This window comes from Gadus macrocephalus, chromosome 2 (assembly GCF_031168955.1).
Source record: "Gadus macrocephalus chromosome 2, ASM3116895v1".
Lineage (NCBI taxonomy): Eukaryota > Metazoa > Chordata > Actinopteri > Gadiformes > Gadidae > Gadus > Gadus macrocephalus.
The window spans coordinates 15,134,676-15,162,065 of NC_082383.1; the positions used below are offsets into that span (position 1 = coordinate 15,134,676).

At 45.4% G+C, this 27,390-nt stretch overlaps 1 protein-coding gene across 6 annotated transcripts in view; it reads right to left on the reverse strand.

The window, feature by feature from the left end:
- Nucleotides 1–299: 299 nt before the first annotated feature.
- ttll6 (tubulin tyrosine ligase-like family, member 6) overlaps nucleotides 300–27,390 on the reverse strand; it is a 63,180-nt gene continuing 36,089 nt past the window's right edge. For 5 of the 6 annotated variants that reach the window (XM_060072672.1, XM_060072663.1, XM_060072654.1 and 2 more), the window contains 13 exons: nucleotides 26,316–26,401; nucleotides 25,985–26,142; nucleotides 25,577–25,659; nucleotides 25,242–25,417; nucleotides 9,576–9,764; nucleotides 5,423–5,567; nucleotides 4,972–5,118; nucleotides 3,836–3,937; nucleotides 3,070–3,498; nucleotides 2,856–2,928; nucleotides 2,609–2,742; nucleotides 2,197–2,306; nucleotides 300–928 (listed from right to left, as the gene is read on the reverse strand). In XM_060072672.1, the coding sequence (XP_059928655.1) occupies nucleotides 916–928; nucleotides 2,197–2,306; nucleotides 2,609–2,742; nucleotides 2,856–2,928; nucleotides 3,070–3,498; nucleotides 3,836–3,937; nucleotides 4,972–5,118; nucleotides 5,423–5,567; nucleotides 9,576–9,764; nucleotides 25,242–25,417; nucleotides 25,577–25,659; nucleotides 25,985–26,142; nucleotides 26,316–26,401 (1,845 nt within the window). In that variant the 3' untranslated portion in view covers nucleotides 300–915. The remainder of the gene's footprint in view (nucleotides 929–2,196; nucleotides 2,307–2,608; nucleotides 2,743–2,855; nucleotides 2,929–3,069; nucleotides 3,499–3,835; nucleotides 3,938–4,971; nucleotides 5,119–5,422; nucleotides 5,568–9,575; nucleotides 9,765–25,241; nucleotides 25,418–25,576; nucleotides 25,660–25,984; nucleotides 26,143–26,315; nucleotides 26,402–27,390) is intronic. The other variant, XM_060072681.1, reaches the window with a different exon arrangement.

Consider the following 27,390-nt stretch of genomic DNA (forward strand, 5'->3'; position numbering starts at 1 on the left):
AGAAAAGGGAGGATGGGCGGCGGTTTGCGCCGCCTTATATACACGGTGCCGTGGGAAATGTAGGCGGTGCCCAAGTTGATTGGTGCATAGTTGAAATTTTTCAGTGCGCGCGAGCATGCGCACGGGACAAGCCCATAAGGCGAAGCCTAGACGGCGAAGCCTACATGAAATAGAACTGGTTTGTTTCTCCATGTTGACGGGTATATTCTGCTGACATGTTGCGACCATAAGATAATGTGTAACACAGTCTGTGACATAACATACGTTCACAATAAAATTAATTGAAAGATATAGACATGTAACTGAGAAACAACAGTACGGTGGTCTTTTATTATTTGTATTCTATATATCTAAGATGACCACAGACAGCCTCTCAAGCAATTCAAGCCCTCCAAACAGGAAACCCTATAAAAGTGCAGGAGAACTACTTAAATGCATCCTTCGGTCAAACCTGTTGTTGACAGCAGGAAGCAAGATCAACAGAACACTGGGGAATATCAATCAGTTGCAAATTTCCTGATATTCTAATGACACATTCCTGAGTTGGAGAAGACTAACAATATAAAACAACAACAACTACACAGTAATACCATAATAATTACAAAATAATTCATTCATTTATAACAAAATGAAACTATTTAAAACTAAAGCACTTATTTTCCCACCAGCATACATAACAATAAACATGTTTGTCTAATAAATCCACCAAGATATAAACATAAAAATGAATAAAAATATGATAAAAATGCAGATATTTAGGTCTGGTGTTGTCCTGCTTCTCTCTGGCTCTTTTAAAGTCGCTCTCTCCTTGGGACATCTTCGGGGGGGGGGGGGGGGGGGGGTGGGGGCGATGCGTCTCTGGAAATGCTTCCTAATGCTGGTCCATGCGCCTCAGAGCATGGGGCCAGGGAGGTATCACCGTTTGGTGCTGTGGGTTTGGACGGTGGTCGAAAGATGTGAGTTTTGAAAGCAACACAAATCTATCTCTGTAAAAGGCTAACAAACATATTGTTCCACTGCCTTTTACACAAGTCAAATTGAAGTTCATATATCAGCTTTAACCCTACCTTTAACCCTGCGTTCACACCAAAAGATGCATTTGCTGCCTGTACACGTTGTCGCCGAAGTTTTGCGGCGCAGCAAATAAAGTTTTGCGGCGCAGCAAAAGTTTTGCGGCGCAGCGTAGCAAAACTTCTGCTGCGCCGCAAAACCTTTGCTGCGCCGCAAAAGTTTCTCCTCCCCTGGCCAGGCATTTGGCTCAGCTCAGTGACACACACACACACACACACACACACACACACACACACACACACACACACACACACACACACACACACACACCCCTACCATCCATATCCATCCATAGGATTGGTTTACAAGAGATAGTAAAGTGGTGCAAAACAGTTAAATTATTCACCCACGTAAACACATTACCTACTGTTAACAATGGGCCATCGTAACAAATCGCCTGCTCGGCATGCCATGCCTTTCTGGATGCAGCTTTGAAGGGGATGCAAAACACAGGCGCAGCACGCCCGTGCCCGGCAGCGGTCACGGGCGTGCTGCGCTGCAAATCAAATCTCGCCGCGCCGCAAATCAAATCTTGCTGCCGGTTTTCTCGTCAGCAAGTGGTCCGGCAGCAAACCCGCTACGCATCTCTACATTCACTTTGAATGGGATCGTGCTGCGCGGCATCTTTTTGCATCTTTTGGTGTGAACGCAGGGTAAAGGTGACAGATTATACCACCAGGTGTGAGTGTGATTAGCCGTTACAAGCCGTCTTGAAAATCTGACTCTTCTGACATCACAAGTGGGCTTGCCCACCTAGATGTATGATGGATGGATGGGCAACGTTTGCTACAATCCACTAGGTAGGCTGGTAGACTGTTCTATCCAGCACACATCTAGGTGGACACGCCCATTTGTGATGTCAGAAGACCAAACGGCTTCTAATGGCTAATCACACTCACACCTCGTGATACAATGGTCGCCTTTAAGACTCTTCTCTTACCAAAAAATTCTGGATGCTCACCAGACGCTTTCAGATCGATTCTTAATTAAGTATTAATATGGACCGTTAATTATACAGATGGTCAAAGTTCAACAGAACTAAAGAGTTGTTGTTATAAAGTATATTGCTAGTGAGGATAGAGGAACACTTTATAGCATGTGTGCACACACAAACTCACTACTTACCCACATCTGGGGGTTTTGCTGTGCCTGATGGGACATTGGCTGGGTCGTTTATTGATGGGGGCGGGACCAGACACAATGTGGAGGTCGCTATAGACGCCTGTGGGACATATCTGTTGATGGAGAATGACTGAGTCCCAAATGGTCGAACCAACATTTTTTTCGATGTCACATTTGTGTCTAACCTGAGTACAATAACAGATATAAAATATTTCAATCATTCAAAATACTACTTAATGAACAGTTTGTATTTCTATCATCTTATTGATGAGAAAAGATTGGTTGCATATGAGTCATCTACGTTTTTTTATGTCCATTACAACCCAATACAGCATTATCATCCTTATCACAGCTATCAAACAAACAGCTTCTCGATCATGAGTCACGTGAATAAAAACAATAGTTCTAAACTGACCAGCTGAGAGGGGTGCCATGAGTTTGTATGGCCACGAGATCTTCGCACTGCAAAGTTACTCTTCGTGGACCCTAGTTTACAGAAGGACCCACTGGCTGTGATGGGACAGGAAGGATGAGAGAGATGCATTGCATCTTCAGGGAACAATGTTTTCAATACTGGGCTTGACTCTGATCTGAAAACAGATAAGCTGGAGCCCTGGGAGGTCATGATTAGGATATTTGGTTAGGCTACAGGTAAGACTTACTGGGTAGTGAGGCATGTCTTTTGCTGGCCTTCACGGTTACACTGGTCTGTACAACACAGCTGTTAAGCAATGCCTGAAACAAACAAAAACCTGAAGGGTCAAAGGAAATCAATCACAACAAATTGGGCACCGAATGTGACCTACTTTCCTCTGACCTTCTAGCAGACCTAAAAGCACCTGACCCTCGCCACCTATTCCCCTTCCCTTCACTTACGGCGGCGGAGGCTTGTGGTCTTAGGGGTTTTCCCGGGTGAGTCTGGCCTGGAGTGGGAACCCGGAGCTGGGCATGGCCCTGGGAGTCTGGGCCGAACAGCTGCTGGGGGGCCCACGGGTGGGGTTGGTACTGAGCTCTGATGTGGGGCTCACTCATGGCCTGGGTCGGACCTTGGGGGTTCTGGGAGTTTAGCGGGACTGGCTGGGGGTTCTGGTCGGTGCTGATGGGAGGATGGTGCTGCTGCTGACGATGATAAAGGCTTGGCTCAGACTTGGGCTTGGACCGCTTGGGGGAACCGCTTGGGGGCAGATGGTTGGAGATTGGATGTGATGGTGGGTTCAGAGAGGCAAAGTCCATCCCACATTCAGTACTGACGCTCAGAGTGGGCACAATCTGAAAGCTCCTTCCATCAGATCTTAAGGGCTCCAGCTTGGGAGGAAACAGAGACAGAGGGAGAGCCACAATTGTATTTTGTTTTTCTTGTTTCTTGCATTAAAATAATGGAACATAGACAACACACATGCAACTAAAAAACTTTAGTGTGTGAAGTTTATTTTCACACACGTGTGCATCAGTGACATATATGTATAATACAGTTCAATTACACTATCATAGCTCTATTCAAGGGGGGTTTGCTAGTTGATCTCATCAGACTTTCATCTCATCTTTCCACCTCAACATTGAGTGTGAAAGTGTTATTTTTCGCCATTTCATTCATTTCCTTCATGAATATTTCCATCCATGCTTTAGCGCTTGGCTGTCCTACCATGGTGGTCATCCTTCTGAGAAGCAGGTGGGATTCGGTCAGGACAGACAGCGGGGCGTTGGCCTGTTTGGATGACGGCGCGTCGTGGAACATGTTGTACAACTGCCACAAATGAAGACATAAGTAAGCAACATTAAAGGTGACGTATTATACCACCAGGTTTGAGTGTGCTTAGCCGTTACAAGCCATTTTAAAATCTGCCTCTTCTGACATCACTAGTGGGCATGTCCATCTAGATGTGTGCTGTATAGATCAATCTACCAGCCTACCCAGTGGACTGTAGCAAATGTTGCTCATCTATCCGTCATACATCTAGGTGGACATGCCCACTTGTGATGTCACAAGAGGCCGATTTTCAAGACGGCTTGTAACGGCTAACCACACTCACACCTGGTGGCATAATATGTCACCTTTAATGTTATGTTTGGGGCAAGCGGCAGCCGATAGCACCTGTTTGTGAAGCCCTGGCAGGGGCGAAAAACAGTAAGTTCCTCTAACGGCCTGTAAAAGCCAAAGATTTGATGCTGAAAGACACACCCCTGTTCTAAGTCAACCGGAAAAATGCGGTTTCAGGCTTCATAAATAGCAAATACATGTTTAATTTTGTTTTTATTTAATTTATAAGTGATGAAAGGAAGTTATTGAATTTGATTTTTCCCATTGAGTACTGCGAGGGGAATTCACAGCCTCATTTTGCAAATATGTGAATGTTTTGTGCTTCTGTTTTCAAAAATCTGAAGCAATGAAGGACCCTTCTTCCACATTTTTACAGTCTATGGTTGTCGGATGGATAAAGACAACACATGACAAATAAATAGTTATCACCACTGCTATGTATAACAGACCGTTGCTACGGAGGCATTTCCAAACGTATCTAAGGGACAATGTTTTCTTAGCGGAAGCAATCAATACATTTTTAAATCAATAAAATAAATTGTAGTCATTCTATTTTGTGTCAAACAAATGATTTATTTAGTATGGAGCCTTGTAATAAGCGGGATAATGTACAGCGAGCAGGTCATTAATGTGGCATAAACCCCTTCAAGGGTTATGTCCCGCTATACATTATCCCTTACACGGCTGGCCTGACGCAGCCTCGACCATAAAACCTGTCTTTGTACGTCACTGCTGCTGACCTGTTTGGCCACACCGAGGTTTCTTATTAGGTTTTCACGGAGACGTAACTCCCGCAGTCGCTTCTGCTCCTCCTCTACTTCCTCTTTCCTCCAGCAGACTGTTGCCGCAGGCAACGCCGGCAGTAAGTGTGGAGTACTCCCGGCATGCTAATGTGCCACACACACACACACATACACACATAGTATGAATTAGCCCGCTGTTGACTTTGCGGACTAATTGTGAAAAGAGACCATTCACAAAAATATTAATAAATATACAAAAACATATCATTTCATTGCCGCATTTAACCAAAGCATCTCACAGTGCTGTGACAGTCTATAATGTAGGCACAGCCCGAGCGGGAATAAAACCCCTAACCCAGAAAATGCGCATTAAAGTAGTAGTTGAGCTAGACATGACCGGGGCTGACAGAAGCGACAGTGTAGCTCATAAAGAAGGAGATCCGTGCACCGTGTTAGTTTTCGTGTGGTGGGGAAGGGAAGACAGAGAGGTCCTACATCGCTTCTCCCCCGCCGACTCCCCCTGCAGCCCCCGCCAGCGATCCGCGATGGTTCGGTTGCTCTGCTGCTTCTCATACAGCTCCTGCAACTGCTCCCTGAAGGGGGAGGGGGTGGGGGGGAGACAGAGAGATAGTGAGACAGAGAGAGGCATAGCCAGAGATCCTGGAGATGTTGGTGCAGAAGAAGGTCAGATGAAAGCACGGGGCGGACGGCGGAGGAACGGGAGCAGCAGAAAGATTGAGACTAATCCATTTCTTTTTTTATGACGTGAGCCTACATTTTTATAGACACTGACGATGGCATTCATGCAGAGGTAATGCCATTGCAGCACATTCAGTCGGAGCAAGCAACACAGACGCAAAGCAATTAAGCAAAATGCTTTGATTAAAAAGAGTAAAATAGAAGTGTGCAACTAAGTGTTTTGTATACGTATGTGCAGAGTGTGTGTGTGTATGTGTGTGTATGCATGTGTGTGTGTATGTACATGCATGCGTGCACGTGTGTCTGTGTTTGTGTGTGGGCTGCTGCACTCCCAAGCACTCTACAAATTGCATTGCCAATCAAACTCTTTCTAATGCAATACATTGATGGTGGATTTAATGTATTTATCCAAATGCATGTTTGAATCATGTTTTCTTTTTTGCTAGCTATGAAATAAAAGGCAAATAAAAGTGAGATGGACAACATCTGTTCTACAACCCTAACACGATCCCTCCCCCCACATGGACAATCAATGGATAGAGCATAGATCAGGGCATTGTCACCCACCAAGTGGCCATGCAACGTTTAAGCACTCTACAAATAGTCACTCGGCTAGTCCAAAACCAAGCATTGAAAAACATTATATTTGTGATAAACAGTTAGGGGTAGGATAGTGAGCTGGCTGGGGTTGTTGACTGAGCCGAAAGCTACTTTATTAGCTCCCCAATGTCCGCATTCTATGTGTAGGGTTACTTGAGCAAGATGCTTAATCCCACTTCTGACATGTATCTAAAGTTCCACAAAACAGTGTTTCAAAACATACGGAGACCAGACCATGAAGAACCAAGTTGGGTTGAGGAATATTAATAATAATATAGGCTAGCTGAGAGAATTGGGGATCCGCACGTCATGAACCACGTACTTTACTTGTAGCATAGCACATGATTCGTGACTGGGGATCACGACTCATCGCAAATCAGTGTGCTATACTACAAGTTAGGGCTGATCAATTAATCTAACTTTAATCATGATTTTGATTTTTGAGTCAAACAATCTCCAAACTAATATTATCAAGTTGAAACTATATATATTTCTTCCTGGATCTCATCTCATCTCATCTCATTTTCGACCGCTTATCCGGGGTCGGGTCGCGGGGGGAGCAGCTCAAGCAGGGGGCCCCAGACTTCCCTTTCCCGGGCCACATTGACCAGCTCTGACGGGGGGATCCCGAGGCGTTCCCAGGCCAGTGTTGAGATATAATCTCTCCACCTAGTCCTGGGTCTTCCCCGAGGTCTCCTCCCCACTGGACGTGCCTGAAACACCTCCCAAGGAAGGCGCCCAGTGGGCATCCTTACCAGATGCCCAAAACCACCTCAGCTGACTCCTTTCTAAGTAAAGGAGCAGCGGCTCTAATCCGAGTTCCTCACGGATGGCTGAGCTTCTCACCCTATCCCTAAGGGAGACGCCAGCCACCCTTCTGAGAAAACTCATCTCGGCCGCTTGTACCCGCGATCTCGTCCTTTCGGTCATCACCCAGCCCTCATGACCATAGGTGAGGATAGGAACGAAGATCGACCGGTAGATCGAGAGCTTTGCCTTGCGGCTCAGCTCTCTTTTCGTTACAACGGTGCGGTAAAGCGAACGCAATACCGCCCCCGCTGCTCCGATTCTCCGGCCAATCTCACGCTCCATAGTACCCTCACTCGCGAACAAGACCCCGAGGTACTTGAACTCCTTCACTTGGGCTAAGGACTAATTTCCTACCCGGAGTAAGCAATCCACCGGTTTCCTGCTAAGAGTCATGGCCTCAGATTTAGCGGTGCTGATCCTCATCCCAGCCGATTCACACTCGGCCGCCAGCCGATCCAGTGAGTGCTGAAGGTCACAGGCCGATGATCCAATGAGGACCACATCATCTGCAAAAAGCAGTGACGAGATCCTCAGACCACCGAACTGCAACCCCTCCCCACCACGACTACGCCTCGACATCCTGTCCATGTATATCACAAACAGGATTGGTGACAACGCGCAGCCCTGGCGGAGACCAGCACCCACTGAGAACGAAACTGACTGGCTGCCGAGAACACGAACACAGCTCTCGCTTTGGGAGTACAAAGATTGGATGGCCCTGAGGATAGACCCCCTTACCCCATACTCCCGCAGCACCTCCCACAGTTTCTCCCGGGGGACCCGGTCTTACGCCTTCTCCAGATCCACAAAACACATGTAGACCGGATGGGCATACTCCCAGGCCCCCTCCAGGATCCTTGCGAGAGTGAAGAGCTGGTCCGTAGTTCCACGTCCGGGGCGAAAACCGCATTGTTCCTCTTCAATCTGAGGTTCGACGATCGGCCGAACCCTCCTTTCCAGCACCTTGGAGTAGACTTTACCAGGGAGGCTGAGAAGTGTGATACCCCGGTAATTGGCACACACTCTCTGGTCCCCCTTTTTGAACAGGGGAACCACCACCCCGGTTTGCCACTCCTTTGGCACTGTACCCGACTCCCACGCGATGTTGAATAGGCGTGTCAGCCATGACAGCCCCTCAACACCCAGAGCCTTTAGCATTTCTGGCTGGATCTCATCAATCCCTGGGGCTTTGCCACTGCGGAGATGTTTGACTACCTCAGTGACCTCCACCAGGGAAATTGACGACGAAACACCATCAACCTCGAGCTCTGCCTCCAACATAGAGGGCGTGTTATTCGGATTCAGGAGTTCCTCAAAGTGTTCCTTCCAACGTCCGACGACCTCCTCAGTTGAGGTCAACAGAGTCCCATCCTTACTGTACACAGCTTGGATGGTTCCCCGTTTCCCCCTCCTGAGGTGCCGGATAGTCTTCCAGAAACACTTTGGTGCCGACCGAAAGTCCTTCTCCATGGCCTCTCCGAACTTCTCCCACACCCGCTGCTTAGCCTCCGACACGGCAGCCGCTGCAGCCCTTCGAGCCTGTCGGTACCCTGCAACCGAGTCAGGAGTCCTCCAGGATATCATATCCCGGAAGGCCTCCTTCTTCAGTCGGACGGCTTCCCTGACCACCGTAGTCCACCACGGTGTCCGAGGGTTACCGCCCCTTGAGGAGCCTAAGACCCTGAGGCCACAGCTAGCCACCGCAGCTTCAGCAATGGAGGCTTTGAACACCGCCCACTCCGGCTCAATGCCCCCAACCTCCACAGGAATGCCAGAAAAGCTCAGCCGGAGGTGTGAGTTGAAGATACCTAGGACGGGGGCCTCCTCCAGACGTTCCCAGTTCACCCGCACTACTCGTTTGGGCTTACCAGGTCTATCCGGAAATTTCCCCCATTCCCTGATCCAACTCACAACCAGATGGTGGTCGGTTGACAGTTCCGCCCCTCTCTTTACCCGAGTGTCCAAAACATGCGGCCTCAGATCAGATGACACGATCACGAAATCGATCATCGATCTTCGGCCTAGGGTACTCTGGTACCAGGTACACTTATGAGCACCCTTATGTTCGAACATGGTGTTTGTTATGGATAATCCATGACTAGCACAGAAGTCCAATAACAAACGACCGCTCGGGTTTAGATCAGGGAGGCCGTTCCTCCCCACCACGCCTCTCCAGGTGTCTCCATCGTTGCCCACGTGGCAACGATGGAGACAGGACAGATAATACATATTTGTACATTATTTTCGATTTGAACCTTTTCTATTTTAACATCAGATGTCATTTTTAAGGGCAAATTTCAAAGTTCTCAGTTACAAAACGCAGATTAAATGTTTAAGATTTCAAACTCAAAAATATTGCTTTGAATAATCATGATTTCAATATTGACCAAAATAATCGTGATTATGACTTTTTCCATAAACGAGCAGCCCTACTACAAGTGTTGTGTCCATCCTCATCCGAGCTGAGGTGATTTGCAGCGCGATGTGTCTACCTGGTACACTTCTCCCTGGCCCGGGACGCAGCCGTTTCCTGGAACAGCGAGGAGCTGTGCAGGAAGTACTTGTCGTACTTGTCGCCGCCTTCCCTGGGGAATATCCTCCGGTAGGCTCCCAGGTGGCCGTCCTCGTACCGAAGAACCCTCTGTTCCCGCTGTGCGTCCTCCACAGCCTGCTCCTCCATGCTACACACACACACACACACACACACACACACACACACACACACACACACACACACACACACACACACACACACACACACACACACACACACACACACACACACACACACACACACACACGCAGAACAGTTCCTTGTTGTGTAGTGTGTTGGTGGTGGTCAGCAATGAGGACAACGAGAGCATTGAGAACTGACTCTAGAAACGTTGCAAAGACAGTAGATCTCGGATGGAGATTTTAAGAGAAGAAAAAAACATGTGGTTCTCACATAGTGGAAGACCAATAAACCTCTTTCTACACGGCCCTCCACAACACGGCCCCCCAAATGGTGGCAAAACCATTTACCGTTAAAAATGATGCCCATGATATTCTTTTATTTTTTATTGCCTCTGTTGAGATCAACATGGCCACCGAATGTACTGCAGGCCACCGGACTGGTTTCACCAGTCTATAATGCTGTTCCTATTCTGTGTTGCATGGTATCCCTTGACAGGAGGTTTGTCCGGGATTTCATGGAGGAATTTTCCCAGCAGAATTTTTAACATGTATAGCTGTGTTGCTGAGGTCACGGAGTGGGGGAGAATGTTCCATAGTTTCTCAGCATGGACAGCAAAGGAGGAGTCATATAGGCTCACAGCGGACGGAGGAGCATGCTTGTTGAAGGCGGGAATTTTGACCTTCTTTCCAAGCCGCATATTGTCGGTGAACTGCATCCCGATGTCATTGGGTGTGGTTTCGTTGAGGATCTTCCAGACATGAATGATCATATATCTCTCTCTTCTGCGCTGCAGGGATAGCAGGTTCAGCGCAGAGAGTCTCCCCCAGTAGTCAAGTTCCCCTGTTCCAGCGATGCGCCGGGTGAAGTTGCGCTGGAAATCCTCGATTGTCTGGATGTCTGACACCTTTACAGGGTTCCAAAGGGGGCAGCAGTATTCTACCCTGCTTCGGATTAGTGACTTGTAAAGTTGAAGCATGACAGGTTTGGAGCGGTCTTTGAAGACTCCAAGAACCCATAAAGCAGTCTTTATAGAACCAGCCACCATCTTGTTGATGTGAGGGGTCCATTTATAGTCGGATGACAGTTCTACACCAAGATCTCTTGCAGACTTTTGGGGTTTAAGGATGTGCCCACTTGGTGTGGCGTACTCCGAGAGATGTGATGTAAAGGGAAGCTCGTCAAGCATGGTAGATTTGTTTGTCCTGTACCGAAGCAACATGAACTTGTCCTGGTGTAGCACCATGTTGTTCTTCTTGGACCATTCAATTATGCTGTCAAGGTCTTCTTGGACAATCTCTGCGTCCTCTGAGATGTCGATTTTTCTCTGGATCTTGGTGTCATCTGCAAAACTACCAGGGTCGCAGTTCTTAACAACTTTGTGGAGGTCGTTGATATATATGATAAACAGGATCGGTCCTAGTACCGAGCCCTGTGGGACACCGCTGAAAACAGGTTTAGGATCGGAGTGGTGACCGTCGACTACCACGGTCTGAGTCCTATTTGAGAGAAAGGCTTTGATCCACTTGTAGAGGTTACCTCGGATGCCGTAGCTTCTGCAGTAGTATGTTGTGATCCACCTTGTCGAAGGCGTTGGCGAAGTCGAGGTATATCACATCGGTTTCGAAGCCTTCGTTGAGGTTGCGAAAGATGCTGTCGTAGTGCTGTAGGAGTTGGGTCAGACAGCTGCGTCCCTTCCGGAAGCCATGTTGGGTAAGGGATAGCAGTTTGTTGCTCTCTAGAAAATCAACCAACTGGGTCCTGAATCACACGCTCAAATATCTTTGTGACATGGGATGTGAGGGAGATCGGCCTGTAGTTGGCTGGGTCCGTTTTATTTCCCTTCTTGTAGATCGGGGTAATATACTGTGCTTTGAGGTCCTGGGGGATTTCTCCAGTATTCATTGACCATTTCCAGAGTATGGTCAAGGGAACACTGATCTCATGCTTGCAGCTCTTGAGGGTATACTGTGTATACACGCTGTTGTGTCACATTCATACTGTTACTTGTTAAATGTATGTTGTAGATATATATATTATGTACATACTTACATGTGTATATTTATTTATATATTAATGTTATGTTATATTTATAACATAACATTTTTATATTCATTTTTATTATTATTATTATTAAACATACAGAGTAAGTAATAAGAGGGGTGGGAGTACATAAGTTTTTACTTCTTCTCACTCCTTTTCGGATATGTTTACATTAATGTTTATTTTTATTTCTTGTTTCTTTTAGCTTTTTATTTTTACTATTACTATTATTATTTTTGTTTTTTGTTATTCATTCTTGAATGGCTTTATTGTGTAATTGGCAAAATTTGTTGTTTTTGTTTTGTCTACATATTCGAAATAAACAACACAGTCTCACTCCGAGAACGTCAAATACCGACTGTTGGCAAAGGCCCTTTAGCGTCGGTGACTGACGGGAAAGGTACCCTTTTTAGTTGGTCGGTGACGGTAAAGGTACCCTTCGGCGTCTTCTGCATACGGAATGGGGGGTGCCTCACTACGTCTCTAATAGACGCTGTGAGCATCTTTCCTATTGGATAGTTTTTAGGATATTCTTCTGTGAAAATGGCGGACATACTTTTTATCCTGGGTGGAAAATATGATATTTTAGCATAGTTAAACCATTAAAAGTGTTTATGTAAACATTTTTAGCGAGAAATGTGCATTTTACTTTCATAATCGTCGTTCGGCGAATGTGAAGGATGTTTGGTTTGATAGATATGACGAAGAATATTTCATCGGGCGATAATGGCCGGCGTACAGGCATCCCGGGCTCACGAAAATTGGTGACACTGTCACGTTATTTAATCTATTGAAACGTGATCAGGTACACGTATTTTCTAAATGTTCGTGTCAAAAAGCACAATTTTCAAACTCATGCATATCAATTGGAAGTATTTGTCGTGATTTGTCACTAAGCACGACTTCCATCTAAGGTTCTGTCCGGGAGCTTTCTCCCTATTGTCCCTTAAGGAGCTCCGTACAGAACATTTATTGTTAAAAATTGTCTGTGATAACTAAGAATATGACAGCTTTTCCAGTCTCACCAATATGCGCACAGATCGCACGGTTTGACACTTTCAAAATGCGTGCAGTACATACGGCAAATGACCATTTCGTGTGCATACGATACGCACACACACACACACACACACACACACACACACACACACACACACACACACACACACACACACACACACACACACACACACACACACACACACTGCATTTTGCTGCCAAATAAATAAATACTAAGGCAGAATAAAGACTAAATTAATTCATTATCATTCAACTTCAACATGCGTTATCACAGTATAGTGGTGGAGGGATTACGTATGTTGGCCAACCCGGAAGTGAGCGTCGCCCTGGGTTCCCTTGACAAATAGCCAACGGGTTTTTCCATTTGATTTTGGATTATTGCAGAAGCACCTTGAAGCACCTCCTCAAAAACTGAAAATAAATAAAAATAACTGTGCTCCAAAGAAAGAAATGTAAACCAATGCATTCCGAATGGGAGTGTTTCTCCGATTTTTCCATGCTACACAAAACGAAATGTAAACCCATGCAAATAAAGACTTCATGGTCATAATCATTTAAATATCATTAATCTCCTGAGGGTGGTATTCTATTTTTTTCAACAGGGCTGAATCCAGTCACTTGACCGTCATGGTTGCTATGGTGGTTGCTATCCACCAGCCCCTCTCATCCTTACATGGCTCTAAAAACCACGCGGCAAATGAGCTGCCGTAAATTGTGTTGTTTTTGTCGTAAACTAGGGTCCGATGGTTAAAAAATAGACGGATATTCCAAGGTATCCTTAAAAGGCAGCTTGGATGTTTTTATTTTCTGCAGTTTAGACTTCTTCTATAACCTATTTTTGAAAGCAAAACACCAACCTCATTGATTTAACGAGGCAGGGTTATTTGAAACAATTTATTAAATAAATATTTATGAGAGGTCATTCCTTCTCCTGAGTTTTCTTCCTATTTATGTCTAGTGTACAACCCTACTGTCCACAAGCATCACCCCCCCCCCTCCCCATATGGATTTGGAGAATTGTTGCCACGTCCCAGTGGTGGAGGTATCATATATATGAAAGAGGGCATTCAATTATACTGCAATGATCAATTAGGATGCCGAAGCCCTAAAGGAAGTGATGCAATAGGTGACTGGGTCGACGACATTTAAGTAAGCTTTACTTTGAGGTCTCTTATATATCAAAGGGGGTCTCAAAGGACGCATACGCTTCAACCTGTGGCTCCAGCCCTACAGGAAATGACTCGGCAAGTGCTCCATCTCGTTGCACCTGCACCCAGCGGCTCGCTTGCAAGATTTTGGCCTGAAGTTATTCCCAGACCTACACCGTAGCCATCCAACCTGCATATCTGAGAATCAGGCCTCTCTTTAATAATGACAAAATGTATGAGAGAAATACACATTAACTTTTGACTCATAAGCGGCGTGGTGCCGGCTCCTTTTGACCTTTTGACCCCAGACTTCTGGGGGAATAGCTGAATCAATTCATTAGTCAATCAAAAGCATTTAAATATCTTCCCGGTGGCGTAAGAGGGAGAACAAGGTGTCCTTCAACATCTACGCTTCCAGGCGATTGCAACGGTGCCACACATGAGCATATTCGAACATGTTTAATGGTAGTAATTAGCTGTCGAAATTGGAGGCCTTAATCAATTATGAGCAGCTATTGATTTGCTTCCCGATAGAAATTTGTGACAAATGACATGTTATTTAGCCTCTACACGTTGAGTTGAGTCCAATGACACCAAGCATGACACTCTAGAAAATGGTAACATGTATTTTACATGGTACACCTAGGTCTAGGACATGATCTCGGTGTAGCAAGTGGGCGAGCTTGATCTCATTGGACTCAGCTTAACGTGTAGATGCTAAATAACATGTAATTTGTCAAAAATCTCCATCGGGAAGCAAATCTATAGCTGGTCATTATTGATAAAGGCCTCCAAAATCGACAGCTAATTACTACCCCGAAACATATTCAAATATGATCATGTGTGGCACTGTTGCAATCGCCTCGAAACGTAGATGTCAAAGGACACCTTGTTTGCCCCGTTACGTAACCGGGAAGATATTTTCATACTTCTAATGAATTGATTCATATTTTAAGGTTCTCGGAGTGAGACTTTAAGCGGCTGCAGCAGAAGTGTTGAGACGAAAGATGATATCAAGACATTTATAGAATATTCCCATTCACATTATGATTCTTCGTCATAACATCCGACCAAACATCCTTTACAGTCACCAAGCGAGGATTATGAAAGTCCAGGCCCCCCCTTCCGGCACTCGGGGTCCGACTGGGCCAAGTTTAGGGCAGGAAGGGCCCCCCATTCCGGCCCTCGGGGTCCGACCGGGCCAAGTTTCGGTGCGTGGGTCCCAGTTAGGCCTTAGGGCGGTAGGTTTAGGGCGGTAGGTTAGGGCGGTAGGTTTCAGGGCGGTAGGACCTTCCTATCTCAAAAACTGTTTTTCCAACACATTCTGAACCATTAGGTCTTGCAGGTAACACTTCGGAGGGGCTTTGTCCTTTAGGCCGAAGCCCGAAAGGAAGTGATGCAATAGGTGACTGGGTCGACAACATTTAAGTATGCTTTACTTTGAGGTCTCTTATATATATCAAAGGGGGTCTCAAAGGACGCATACGCTTCAACCTGTGGCTCCAGCCCTACAGGAAATGACTCAGCAAGTGCTCCATCTCGTTGCACCTGCACCCAGCGGCTCGCTTGCAAGATTTTGGCCTGAAGTTCTTCCCAGACCTACACCCTAGCCATCCAACACGCATATCTTAGAATCAGGCTTCTCTTTAATAATGACAAAAAGCTATTAGAGAAATACACATTCACTTTTTGTTATCTCATAAGCGGCGTGGTGCCGGCTCCTTTTGACCTTTTGACCCCAGACTTCAAAAACGTGGCCACAGGCCAGCTGTGACTACACACCTTAAGCCACAAATGTACACCTCCATCCCACAAAAAATGGGGACTAGAAACTAACCTCTGTCTTATGTACATTTACTGTACTGTGGGAGGTCACGCCCCTTTTCCGGCCTTTTCGAGATAGCTAGGGATGCTAAAATGTTTACACACATTTCCCGGGGCCCCGAGAACGACATATCCGAGATTTGGAGTTCTCGCCCTTAGAGAAAAAAAGTTTTCCCAAATGGACCGTCATTTGGACAAAGCCCCTCAGAAGTGTTACCTGCAAGACCTAATGGTTCAGAATGTGGTGGAAAAACAGTTTTTGAGATAGGAAGGTCCTACCGCCCTGAAATTTGAATACCTTATTTTAAGGCCTAACTGGGACCCACGCACCGAAACTTGGCCCGGTCGGACCCCGAGGGCCGGAATGGGGGGCCTGGACTTTCATAATCCTCGCTTGGTGACTGTAAAGGGTGTTTGGTCGGATGTTATGACGAAGAATCATAATGTGAATGGGAATATTCGCAACAGTGCCACACATGATCATATTTGAATATGTTTCGGGGTAGTAATTAGCTGTCGATTTTGGGGGCCTTTATCAATAATGACCAGCTATAGATTTGCTTCCCGATGGAGATTTTTGACAAATTACATGTTATTTAGCATCTACACGTTAAGCTGAGTCCAATGAGATCAAGCTCGCCCACTTGCTACACCGAGATCATGTCCTAGACCTAGGTGTACCATGTAAAATACATGTTACCATTTTCTAGAGTGTCATGCTTGGTGTCATTGGACTCAACTCAACGTGTAGAGGCTAAATAACATGTCATTTGTCACAAATTTCTATCGGGAAGCAAATCAATAGCTGCTCATTATTGATTAAGGCCTCCAATTTCGACAGCTAATTACTACCATTAAACATGTTCGAATATGCTCATGTGTGGCACCGTTGCAATCGCCTGGAAGCGTAGATGTTAAAGGACACCTTGTTCTCCCTCTTACGCCACCGGGAAGATATTTAAATGCTTTTGATTGACTAATGAATTGATTCAGCTATTCCCCCAGAAGTCTGGGGTCAAAAGGTCAAAAGGAGCCGGCACCACGCCGCTTATGAGTCAAAAGTTAATGTGTATTTCTCTCATACATTTTGTCATTATTAAAGAAAGGCCTGATTCTCAGATATGCAGGTTGGATGGCTACGGTGTAGGTCTGGGAATAACTTCAGGCCAAAATCTTGCAAGCGAGCCGCTGGGTGCAGGTGCAACGAGATGGAGCACTTGCCGAGTCATTTCCTGTAGGGCTGGAGCCACAGGTTGAAGCGTATGCGTCCTTTGAGACCCCCTTTGATATATAAGAGACCTCAAAGTAAAGCTTACTTAAATGTCGTCGACCCAGTCACCTATTGCATCACTTCCTTTAGGGCTTCGGCATCCTAATTGATCATTGCAGTATAATTGAATGCCATCTTTCATATATATGATACCTCCACTACTGGGACGTGGCAACAATTCTCCAAATCCATATGGGGAGGGGGGGGGTGATGCTTGTGGACAGTAGGGTTGTACACTAGACATAAATAGGAAGAAAACTCAGGAGAAGGAATGACCTCTCATAAATATTTATTTAATAAATTGTTTCAAATAACCCTGCCTCGTTAAATCAATGAGGTTGGTGTTTTGCTTTCAAAAATAGGTTATAGAAGAAGTCTAAACTGCAGAAAATAAAAACATCCAAGCTGCCTTTTAAGGATACCTTGGAATATCCGTCTATTTTTTAACCATCGGACCCTAGTTTACGACAAAAACAACACAATTTACGGCAGCTCATTTGCCGCGTGGTTTTTAGAGCCATGTAAGGATGAGAGGGGCTGGTGGATAGCAACCACCATAGCAACCATGACGGTCAAGTGACTGGATTCAGCCCCGTTGAAAAAAATAGAATACCACCCTCAGGAGATTAATGATATTTAAATGATTATGACCATGAAGTCTTTATTTGCATGGGTTTACATTTCGTTTTGTGTAGCATGGAAAAATCGGAGAAACACTCCCATTCGGAATGCATTGGTTTACATTTCTTTCTTTGGAGCACAGTTATTTTTATTTATTTTCAGTTTTTGAGGAGGTGCTTCAAGGTGCTTCTGCAATAATCCAAAATCAAATGGAAAAACCCGTTGGCTATTTGTCAAGGGAACCCAGGGCGACGTTCACTTCCGGGTTGGCCAACATACGTAATCCCTCCACCACTATACTGTGATAACGCATGTTGAAGTTGAATGATAATGAATTAATTTATGGCAGCGAAATGCAGTGTGTGTGTGTGTGTGTGTGTGTGTGTGTGTGTGTGTGTGTGTGTGTGTGTGTGTGTGTGTGTGTGTGTGTGTGTGTGTGTGTGTGTGTGTGCGTATCGTATGCACACGAAATGGTCATTTGGCGTATGTACTGCACGCATTTTGAAAGTGTCAAACCGTGCGATCTGTGCGCATATTGGTGAGACTGGAAAAGCTGTCATATTCTTAGTTATCACAGACAATTTTTAACAATAAATGTTCTGTACGGAGCTCCTTAAGGGACAATAGGGAGAAAGCTCCCGGACAGAACCTTAGATGGAAGTCGTGCTTAGTGACAAATCACGACAAATACTTTCAATTGATATGCATGAGTTTGAAAATTATGCTTTTTGACACGAACATTTAGAAAATACGTGTACCTGATCACGTTTCAATAGATTAAATAACGTGACAGTGTCACCTATTTTCGTGAGCCCGGGATGCCTGTACGCCGGCCATTATCGCCCGATGAAATATTCTTCGTCATATCTATCAAACCAAACATCCTTCACATTCGCCGAACGACGATTAGGAAAGTAAAATGCACATTTCTCGCTAAAAATGTTTTCATAAACACTTTTAATGGTTTAACTATGCTAAAATATCATATTTTCCACCCAGGATAAAAAGTATGTCCGCCATTTTCACAGAAGAATATCCTAAAAACTATCCAATAGGAAAGATGCTCACAGCGTCTATTAGAGACGTAGTGAGGCACCCCCCATTCCGTATGCAGAAGACGCCGAAGGGTACCTTTACCGTCACCGACCGACTAAAAAGGGTACCTTTCCCGTCAGTCACCGACGCTAAAGGGCCTTTGCCAACAGTCGGTATTTGACGTTCTCGGAGTGAGACTGTGTTGAAATAAACATGAAAGAAAGAAGAAAGAAAGAAAGGGTCTTTGCCGGGATATCTTCATGTCCTGTGGCAGCGTAGTTGTCGACCTCATCAATCGCTAGCTCGATGTCTTCTTTGGTGAAGTTGATGTCAGCAATGGTTGCACCTGGTTCACCTTGAGGGGTTATCATGGTTTGTTCGATGTCCGGCGAGTCTGGGTCACTGAAGGCAGAGTAAAACTGCTCCTGGAGGATGTTTGCCATATCTTGTGGTCGATGACGCAGAGTATTGGAACTGTCCTTCAGCGGCCCAATATTACTCTTTGCTTTCGCAAACCACTTAGCAAAGCTGTAGAAGTAACGCAGATTAGTTTTGATGGCATCGACAGCCCTTTGCTCCCTGATATGGAGCTCTTCAAGGATCGTATCACAAAGGTCAATCTGGAGAAGGCTGATGTTGTCCTTCAGCTTCTGGATTTCAGGAGAAGCTGGATGGTGCGTTTCCAGACATTGTAGGCGAGCTTTCATCTTGCAGCTTTTCCGGTAGAGTAATGACCTGTTACGGCTATGTTTTCTTTTGGTCTGATCCTGAGGCTGGTTCTTCTGGGGGCAGTGTATAATGCAGAGCTGGAGCACTGTGAGCCTGATGAGTTCTGCAAATGATGCTCCTTGGTCATCCCTGGGGCAGTGGGAGTATAATTCCACCCAGTTTATGTCTCCCATCTGATCTTTGAGGGCTTCTGTGTCTGCTTCGTGGATGTTGAGAGAGTGGAACGAGAATCTTTCAAACTTCTTGGGAGGAGCGGTCTTAGTGCTACCAAGGACGTCGTATCCCATTCTGACCTCTACTAGTTTGTGGTCAGAGAGAGAGGTTTTTGATGAGGACACTTCTATGATGCTGTTGGTGTCGTTGGTGATCACGAGGTCAAGCACGTTGTCGAGGCGAGTTCCACTGTCGACAATCTGTGACAGGAAGTTTCTGGAGAGGAAGTCTAGGAGAAGGTCGCATGATGCAGCGCTGTCAGCGCCGAGGGATATAGCATACGACATAGATTTCCAGTCTATGTTTGGGAAGTTGAAGTCGCCTGTTATATAGATCGTTGAGACTTCACTCTGGATATCGTCAAGGTAGGTTTGGAGATGAGTCATCATCTTGGAGAAGCTCTTGAGGCTTGCGGTAGGAGGACGGTAGATAGATGCGACTATGTAGTGTATGGATTCAATAGCGCATTTAACTGACTGGCAGATACCGTCATCAAAGGTCTGGACTTCTGATGTGAGGAGGGAGTCGTGGACATACAGCATGGTGCCACCCCCTGTTCTGGACGCTCTGTCGCATCTTAGGATGTGGTAGTGTGGGATGGCAACCTGTGCATCGTGGATGTAGCTTTTGAGCCAAGATTCCGATGCTGCTAGGAAGGGTACTGAGCTACCAGGACAGTTAAGTAGGGTGTCGGAGATGAATGGAATCTTCCATCTGCTCTGGCTGGTAGCCTTTGGGGACAAGCCTTGTCCGTTTAGGATGTAGAGACTTGAGTAGGTAGGTTTGTGTTGTAGCCCTGCATTGCCTGCTGGAGGAGGGAATTCATCAGGATAGGGTTGGAGCTCATGTACTGAGTCGGTGGGGGAGGCATTTGCATGGGGATCTGCTCTTGGGGGATGGGAGGTAGAAGGTACTGCCACAACTGTTGGTGGCACTGGGGGGGTCCAGGTAGGGTTTGTCGCTGGCGTTCGGCCCTCATCTCTGTCAGCTGTATCTGCATCTCTTGTTGCTGGTCTCGCATCTGGTCGAGGATCTGGGGGAGTCGGGATAAAAAAGACGTGTCGATAGCATTTGCTTCTGCACATCTTTCTGGAGCAGCAGCTGTGAGAGGCGGAGCTTGCTACCATCGAGATCTTGGTTCTCGGACTGATGATGTAGGCGGAGGCATCTGGCGGGGATGATCGCCTCCTTGGCGTCTAGCTGGATCTTGTCTCTGTGGTCGAGGTGCATCTGATTCATATTTCTTCGTGTTTTGCAGGTGGGCAAACATACATCCCTGCACAGTACAAACCCGACGTTTGACTGAGTGTCTGCACAGTACAGGATGGTAGAATTTACAGTTTCTTCCTCTACTGCATCCGACTCTGGTGTCGGTGCCATGCCTCATGTAGTTTATGCAGCGAGGAGTGTGAAGCTTCGTACATGGTTTCCCTTGGATCAATCGCTTCCCTGTTAATCCATGCGGGCAGGTTAGTAGCTTGTACTTCTCACATATCTCTGTAGGCACGGGGCATCTTTCACGCCGTGGACTGCGGCGGTAAGATGTTTCCGCGGTGTCGGCGTCTTCCTCATCTTCTTCTTCATCGTCTTCTTTCTCCTCCTCTTCTTTCTCTTCTTCTTCTCCGCCATTACCCGGGTTGGTGTCCACAGGTGTTTGGGGGTTCTTTGGGGGAGACATGTCTTTCTTCTTCTTCTCGCTCGTCTTTGACTTCTTGGGTGTGAGAACGAGGTCGTTTTTCTTCCTACAGCCTTGGCACAGCCAATGTAGGCCTAGTAGGGGGTTGGGGTCTTCTAGACACATGCAGAACTTGTCGTGTTTTTCTTTAATTTTCTCACAGTTGTGTGATCCCTGGGAGCAGATGAAGCACACTAGTAGAGGCGGTGTGTCATCATCCACTTTGTTGCAGTATTTGCCCTCGCATTCATCGCAGGTGTCTGGGAGGTAGGACTCTATCTTGAGAATTTTCCGATCTACAAGGACCTCTTTGTTGGAATAGAATTAGTCCTGGGTGTCTGTGGATCGAACCTTGAGCTTAATGTACTCTGCACACTTCTCAAGGAGAGGATTGTTTAGACTTTTAACAGCCTTAAAGTTAGCGGCGTGACTTACATCGGGTCTGTATTTCCTGAGAACTTTCTTGGCTTCCGCATCAGCGCCACTGAGCAGTTCTCCGATCGCGATGTTGTGCTGGCGAGGTTTTCTTGGGCTTCTGTCATGATTGTCATTTATATATATACATATAAATATATACACACACATATATATAAATATATATATATACTGTATACACCAGACAGATTGAAGATATTCCCGAGCCTTGTTGTCGTCACGTGACCGACGTGACTTCAATCAGGTCCTCAACTGACGATCAATGTTTTTCTTTCTTAGAATGATTAAAGGATCAATACATGTATAGACACTCGATAAACGTGTCTAATACCACCAACAACACGTGTGTGCTCCAAATCAAATATCTCCAATTGGTTTTCACATTTCACATTGGGGTTGTATCATGACCCTACGGACTTCAGTGGGGGTTTCATTCCGTCTGTGCACGGCACCTTCTCAACGAGCAGGTGTGCGCCAGAGGGGGCGCCAAAACACCAATTCCCCACACAATGTTTTGTACTTCATTGAAAACCGCTACGCAGCGCTTATTTTTTTTAACTGCTCGTGGCGCACCCCATGTGATTTGGCGCCCCCCACAAAGATGGCGCCCCGGGCGGCTGCCTGGTTCGCCCGTGCCTAAAACCGCCACTGGTTGTAAGTGTGTACATTATCTCCATGTTAGACAATACAACCCTTTCAGTCGTCTGTGTCCTTGCTGATTCATTGATGGGCCGTCTACAAGGGCACACATGAAAGGGAATCCTCTGCATACAAAGAAGGCAGGGTTCAGGTTCCCAAAGCAACAGATCGGTGGGGTGCCCTGAGGTTCGCTCCTTTGCAAGCGTAAGGTCTACATTTCACATTTGCATGCATGACGACTGGTCCGGTCGTATTTCTTGTCGCTGTTGGTTCACAAATATGAGCGTCACATTCTCCTAGTGCCTAGTGTCAATAACTCTCAAAGACGTCTTCAAATCAATTGAGAAGGAACGAAGTGTAGCCTCTGGAGCTGTCCATGTTTATCATCTTGAGACTCCCTGTTACTCTGCGTTACTTGGGCACCATTATTATTATTTATGCAAAATATATTGTTGTCTCATGATATATGAGATTTAGGTTGATGAATGCTGGACCCTCCCTTGGCTAGGGCACTCTGGAAATTGAGATTTTGAATCCCAATGAGTCTGGTCTCTGATTAAATAAAAGGTTAAAAGATTACAATACTGCATAGATATAAAAAAGAAAAATGTATCTATAGTCCGTCATTGCCAAAAGCTAATGGGGGAACTACACCATTGACGGCCTACAAGCCTCGAGATGGGACACATTGATGATGAGTGGCTTGCTGGCTTGGCCATGTCAGCGTACAGTAATTGGTCAGCCACTTAGCTATGTAGCCAGCAGGGAAAATAGGCTCCATCACTTCAATTGCCGTGAAGGAATAGAAAGAAATAGATGGACTGAAATTGTGTGAGACTGCAAAGCAATCATTTTCCGATGCCTAATGCACACCTTGATTACCCTAAATCAGCCGTTCTCAATCTGTGGTACGCGTACCACTGGTGGTACGCGAGCGCCCTCTAGTGGTACGCGGAGTATGAACGATTTTTTGAAGATGAAGCAACCGTTAAAACAATGTTTTGCATGTACCCATCATATGCAATGATCTTAAACCTGCATTGACTAACTGCCTGTGACGATGAGTAGGGGAAGCAAAAATTGTGCAAAATCGTCCTGTGACGAGACGTTGAAGTCTACCTTCAGGCCAGACATTTCTGGACTTTTGGATGCAGCGACGCAGCGAATATCCTGCGCTTTCAGACAAGGCTGTGCGCTTTCTCATTCCATTTGCGACCAGGCTTCTCTTGGTCGCAAATGGTCGCAAATAAGAGCGATGACTACTGTCATGTCATCGCTCTTATTTTATCCCCAAAAACGCAGCTGATCGGACGCATCACACGATTCGGAGGCATGCTTCACATTTTAGGATTTTAGAAACTGATTCTTATTCTTTTTTTTCAAAAATGCATTCGGAAGAGAAGGGAGACTAGCGTTGCTCACGGGTTGGAATGAAAGGGAGAAAAGGGGACAGAGTTGCCTGCGGAAGCGATGTCTGAGATGCAGAGACTGCTTCACGCTACCAGTGTCTGTTTCGTACGGTGTGGAATGAGAGCTCGTGGAGGCACTATTGCGCAAGTACGCCTGCGTGCTTGCGCAATAGCATGCTGCCCGAGAATGAAGTATCGCTGTCAAATCTGTCCCTGGGAAAAGTAACGTTGCTTGCGCCGAATTGAAAAAGGAAACCGCTATAATGAAATAGCGGTAATATTTCCACATTAATTGATAAAATAACAGGGGATGGGAAGGGGGGATGGCTGTTTCAGAAGGGGGATGATTTTGATCATTTTAATTCCAAAGGGGGATGCCATCCACCCTCATCTCGTGTGCTGGAAGCAGGTTGGATACTGAACCAAGTCTGAGGCTAAAGCTAACCTCAATCGACCCAGACATGTACCCCTCTCACTAAGCAGGCCTAATTTTCAATGTGTGCCTGAGTAGGCCTACATTCTCCTTCAAACCTAAACATAGTTTATATTCTGACCTTATGGCACTTACTGCAGTATTTTTTAATACTGAATACGTTGTTTTTCTATGATACACTTGTTCTTACTCATGATAGTTTGATTACAGTGTTTTTGCAGTACACATGATTTCTCTCTTTGCTGTGCATGATTGCTTATAACAGGATTGTTTGACTCCAGTATTTAAATATTCATGTTCAATTCTTTGAATGTTTTGATGCAGTAAAATGTACCTCACATGATTGGTTGACTGCAGTTGTTAAAATTAATATTCAGTGCTGTGAATGCTTTAATGCAGTATACTTGTTAATAACCTCACTAGATTGACTGGTATGTTATATGCCAGATGATATCCCCATTTGGTGGGTAGCCCTATTGAAGCAGTTGTTCAATTGTTAGTATTATCCCGTTGCAAGTGTTTAAATACAATACATGAGTTATAGACAGTTGGTTGCTTCAGTCAGGTAAAGTTATGTGAATAATAAATCGTATTATCAATATTAATGCCTTCTGTGTAAACTCTATGTAGTTATAGGCCTACGCACTTTATTTTAATTCCGGTGGTACTTGGAGAGCCAAATCATTTCTAAGGTGGTACTCATGGTAAAAAGTTTGAGAACCACTGCCCTAAATAACATAATTAGAATTGAATTACAGATTTGTGCTGACCATAACTTGACAATAAAAATTAATATAGACACAAAGGTGATGAGTGAATGAATAGTTGAACAGACAGACAAGTGGGTGGATGAATGAGAAAGTAAAACAAAAAGAACAGTAGATGAATGAATGACATAGTAAAACAAACAGAACAATAGATTAATGGATGAGATAGTTCAACAGACAGAACAGTAGATAAATGAATGAGACAGTAGAACAGAAGTAATACCTCTCTCTACAGTGACCCCGCTGCAGCCTGGCTCTGATCTGTCGCCGCTGGTTCTGCTCAGCCCGTCGGCGGTCGCACGCCGTCAAGTTCACCAGGACCAACGTGTCGGACAGCAGGCGGTCCTTCACCTCACGGTCCAGGGCAGAGTCGGTGGTGAAGCTGGGAGAGTGGTTCACCTGGAGACCCGGTCAAGTAGAGTCCATTTTACATGAGTAGCCCTTAAAGGAGAACTTCAGCATTTTTGACCAGGACAGTATTTTTGGATCATTTTAGTTCAAAGGGAAATAATATATATAATAATTTGAATTGGTTCAGTATTATATTATACATCTCACCTCCAGTAACCATGGCTTCAGCCTCTGGTCTAGCAACACATCGAAACCCAGCAGCTCAAAACAGGCTCCAGATGAGTTTGAGCCTGGACAGAGAAAATCAAACCCACAACACCTTTAAAACATAAGCTTCTCTCAAATGGAAGTGGAAAGAGCTTATGGGAACAGGTTTTTTTAAATCGAAAAAGAGGGGAGAATGAAATAGTTAGCAAAAGAAAGCATAAGATAAATAGTAGTGGTTACCGTACAGTATAATCAAAATAATATAATTACAAGTAGAAAGGTATGTCGGGTTTGAGGGGGGCACCTGTAGCAGTAGAGGTAGGAAACATATTTCAATCTTGCTGGAAAGCCAAAGGAATAAGGAGCCCTTTGGGTAAGACCCAGTCTACTAGCTGTACTGTGCATCACCTGGCAGGGCGTGGCGGGGGAAGCAGGTGTGGTAGCTGTGACTCAGGACCGAGTGGGCCGACGCCAGAGTCTTGATGACCAGATCGTCGATGTCGAGCCACAGCTTCATGACGTCACAGGATCTCTCCTGCAAGAGGCAGGTCAATGCTGAAAGCTTCCTGATGGAGAAGAAAATAATATATATATATATATATATATATATATATATGTTTGAAAATTACTTTTTTCAAAATATTAATATTGATACAAGGTTGGGACTGTGTTGAAATTGCTTGCTATAGGACAAATAATAAGTAACCAACAGCATGAAACCTGGGCAAAAAACCTTTACCTTTTGCTTCCTGCATTTTCATCACGCACAAAGTTCTCACTGCGCTTGTTTATGGCGTAGTTGGTTAGATGCATGCAGATGTTCTCCTGGAGACGGAGACAGAAGGGGGGTGGAGGAGGGGGTGCACACTGCTTCTATTGCAACTGAGCCATAAATCTCCAAGCTTTTAGGTGTTACTATTATTCAACTATCATCGCTTTTATTCAATGATAAAAATGTGCGTTGGCAAAAAAGGAGTTAAATATTGTATGTACAAAGTGGTTTGTAGTGATTAGGATCTAAAAGTGTAAAGTATCCAAAACAACTTACAGAGGGATGTATCTGCTAAAAAAAATACAGAGCTATTAATACTCAGCTAATAAGCTAAGATAATACGTCTTGGAAAGACTGAGCTGTTTGTGTAGATTGCACTTCCTAAAATTCAGATATGGCGTACCCAAGCACCGTGGCCATAATGTGAGTACTCCAGCTCGGACAAAGGAGTGTTCGGTAATCGGTCCCCTGCTTGGCTATGTAGCCAGATGGGAAAATAGAATTGACTTATTCAATGAACTTGAAGTAATAGAAGGAAATCGACGGAGCGAAATTACGTGACATAGCAATGGATTTCAATGAATATAATTGTATGACGCTTATTGCACACCTTGATAACCCTTAATAACATAATAAGAAGTAAGGGTGCACTCACACGAGGCCATCTGGCCGTGGCCGTGGCCGTTTTAGCACCTAACCGTGCTCAAATCTGCCAGTGTGAGTGTGGCCAGTCTGGCCAGGCCGGGCCAATTTGGCAGCTTGGGAGAGGTGTGCTGCTACGGCACGGGTCGCTACGGTTCAGATGCTAATGAGCCGACACGCGCACACGCACGGCTACGCAACCTGAGCTGGGTGACGCATAGTCCATGCGACGACCACGGACATAATAAAGGCGACGAGCCTTCTTTCCCATTAAACGTAAACATATATCCAAATAAGCAACAGACTCAGCAAAGTGCGAACTGTGTTCTGTGTGTTGTTGTCCATTGTTGTTAGAACTCTGACTGGCGGCAGACTTTATATGGTCCATGCAGCGGACGCT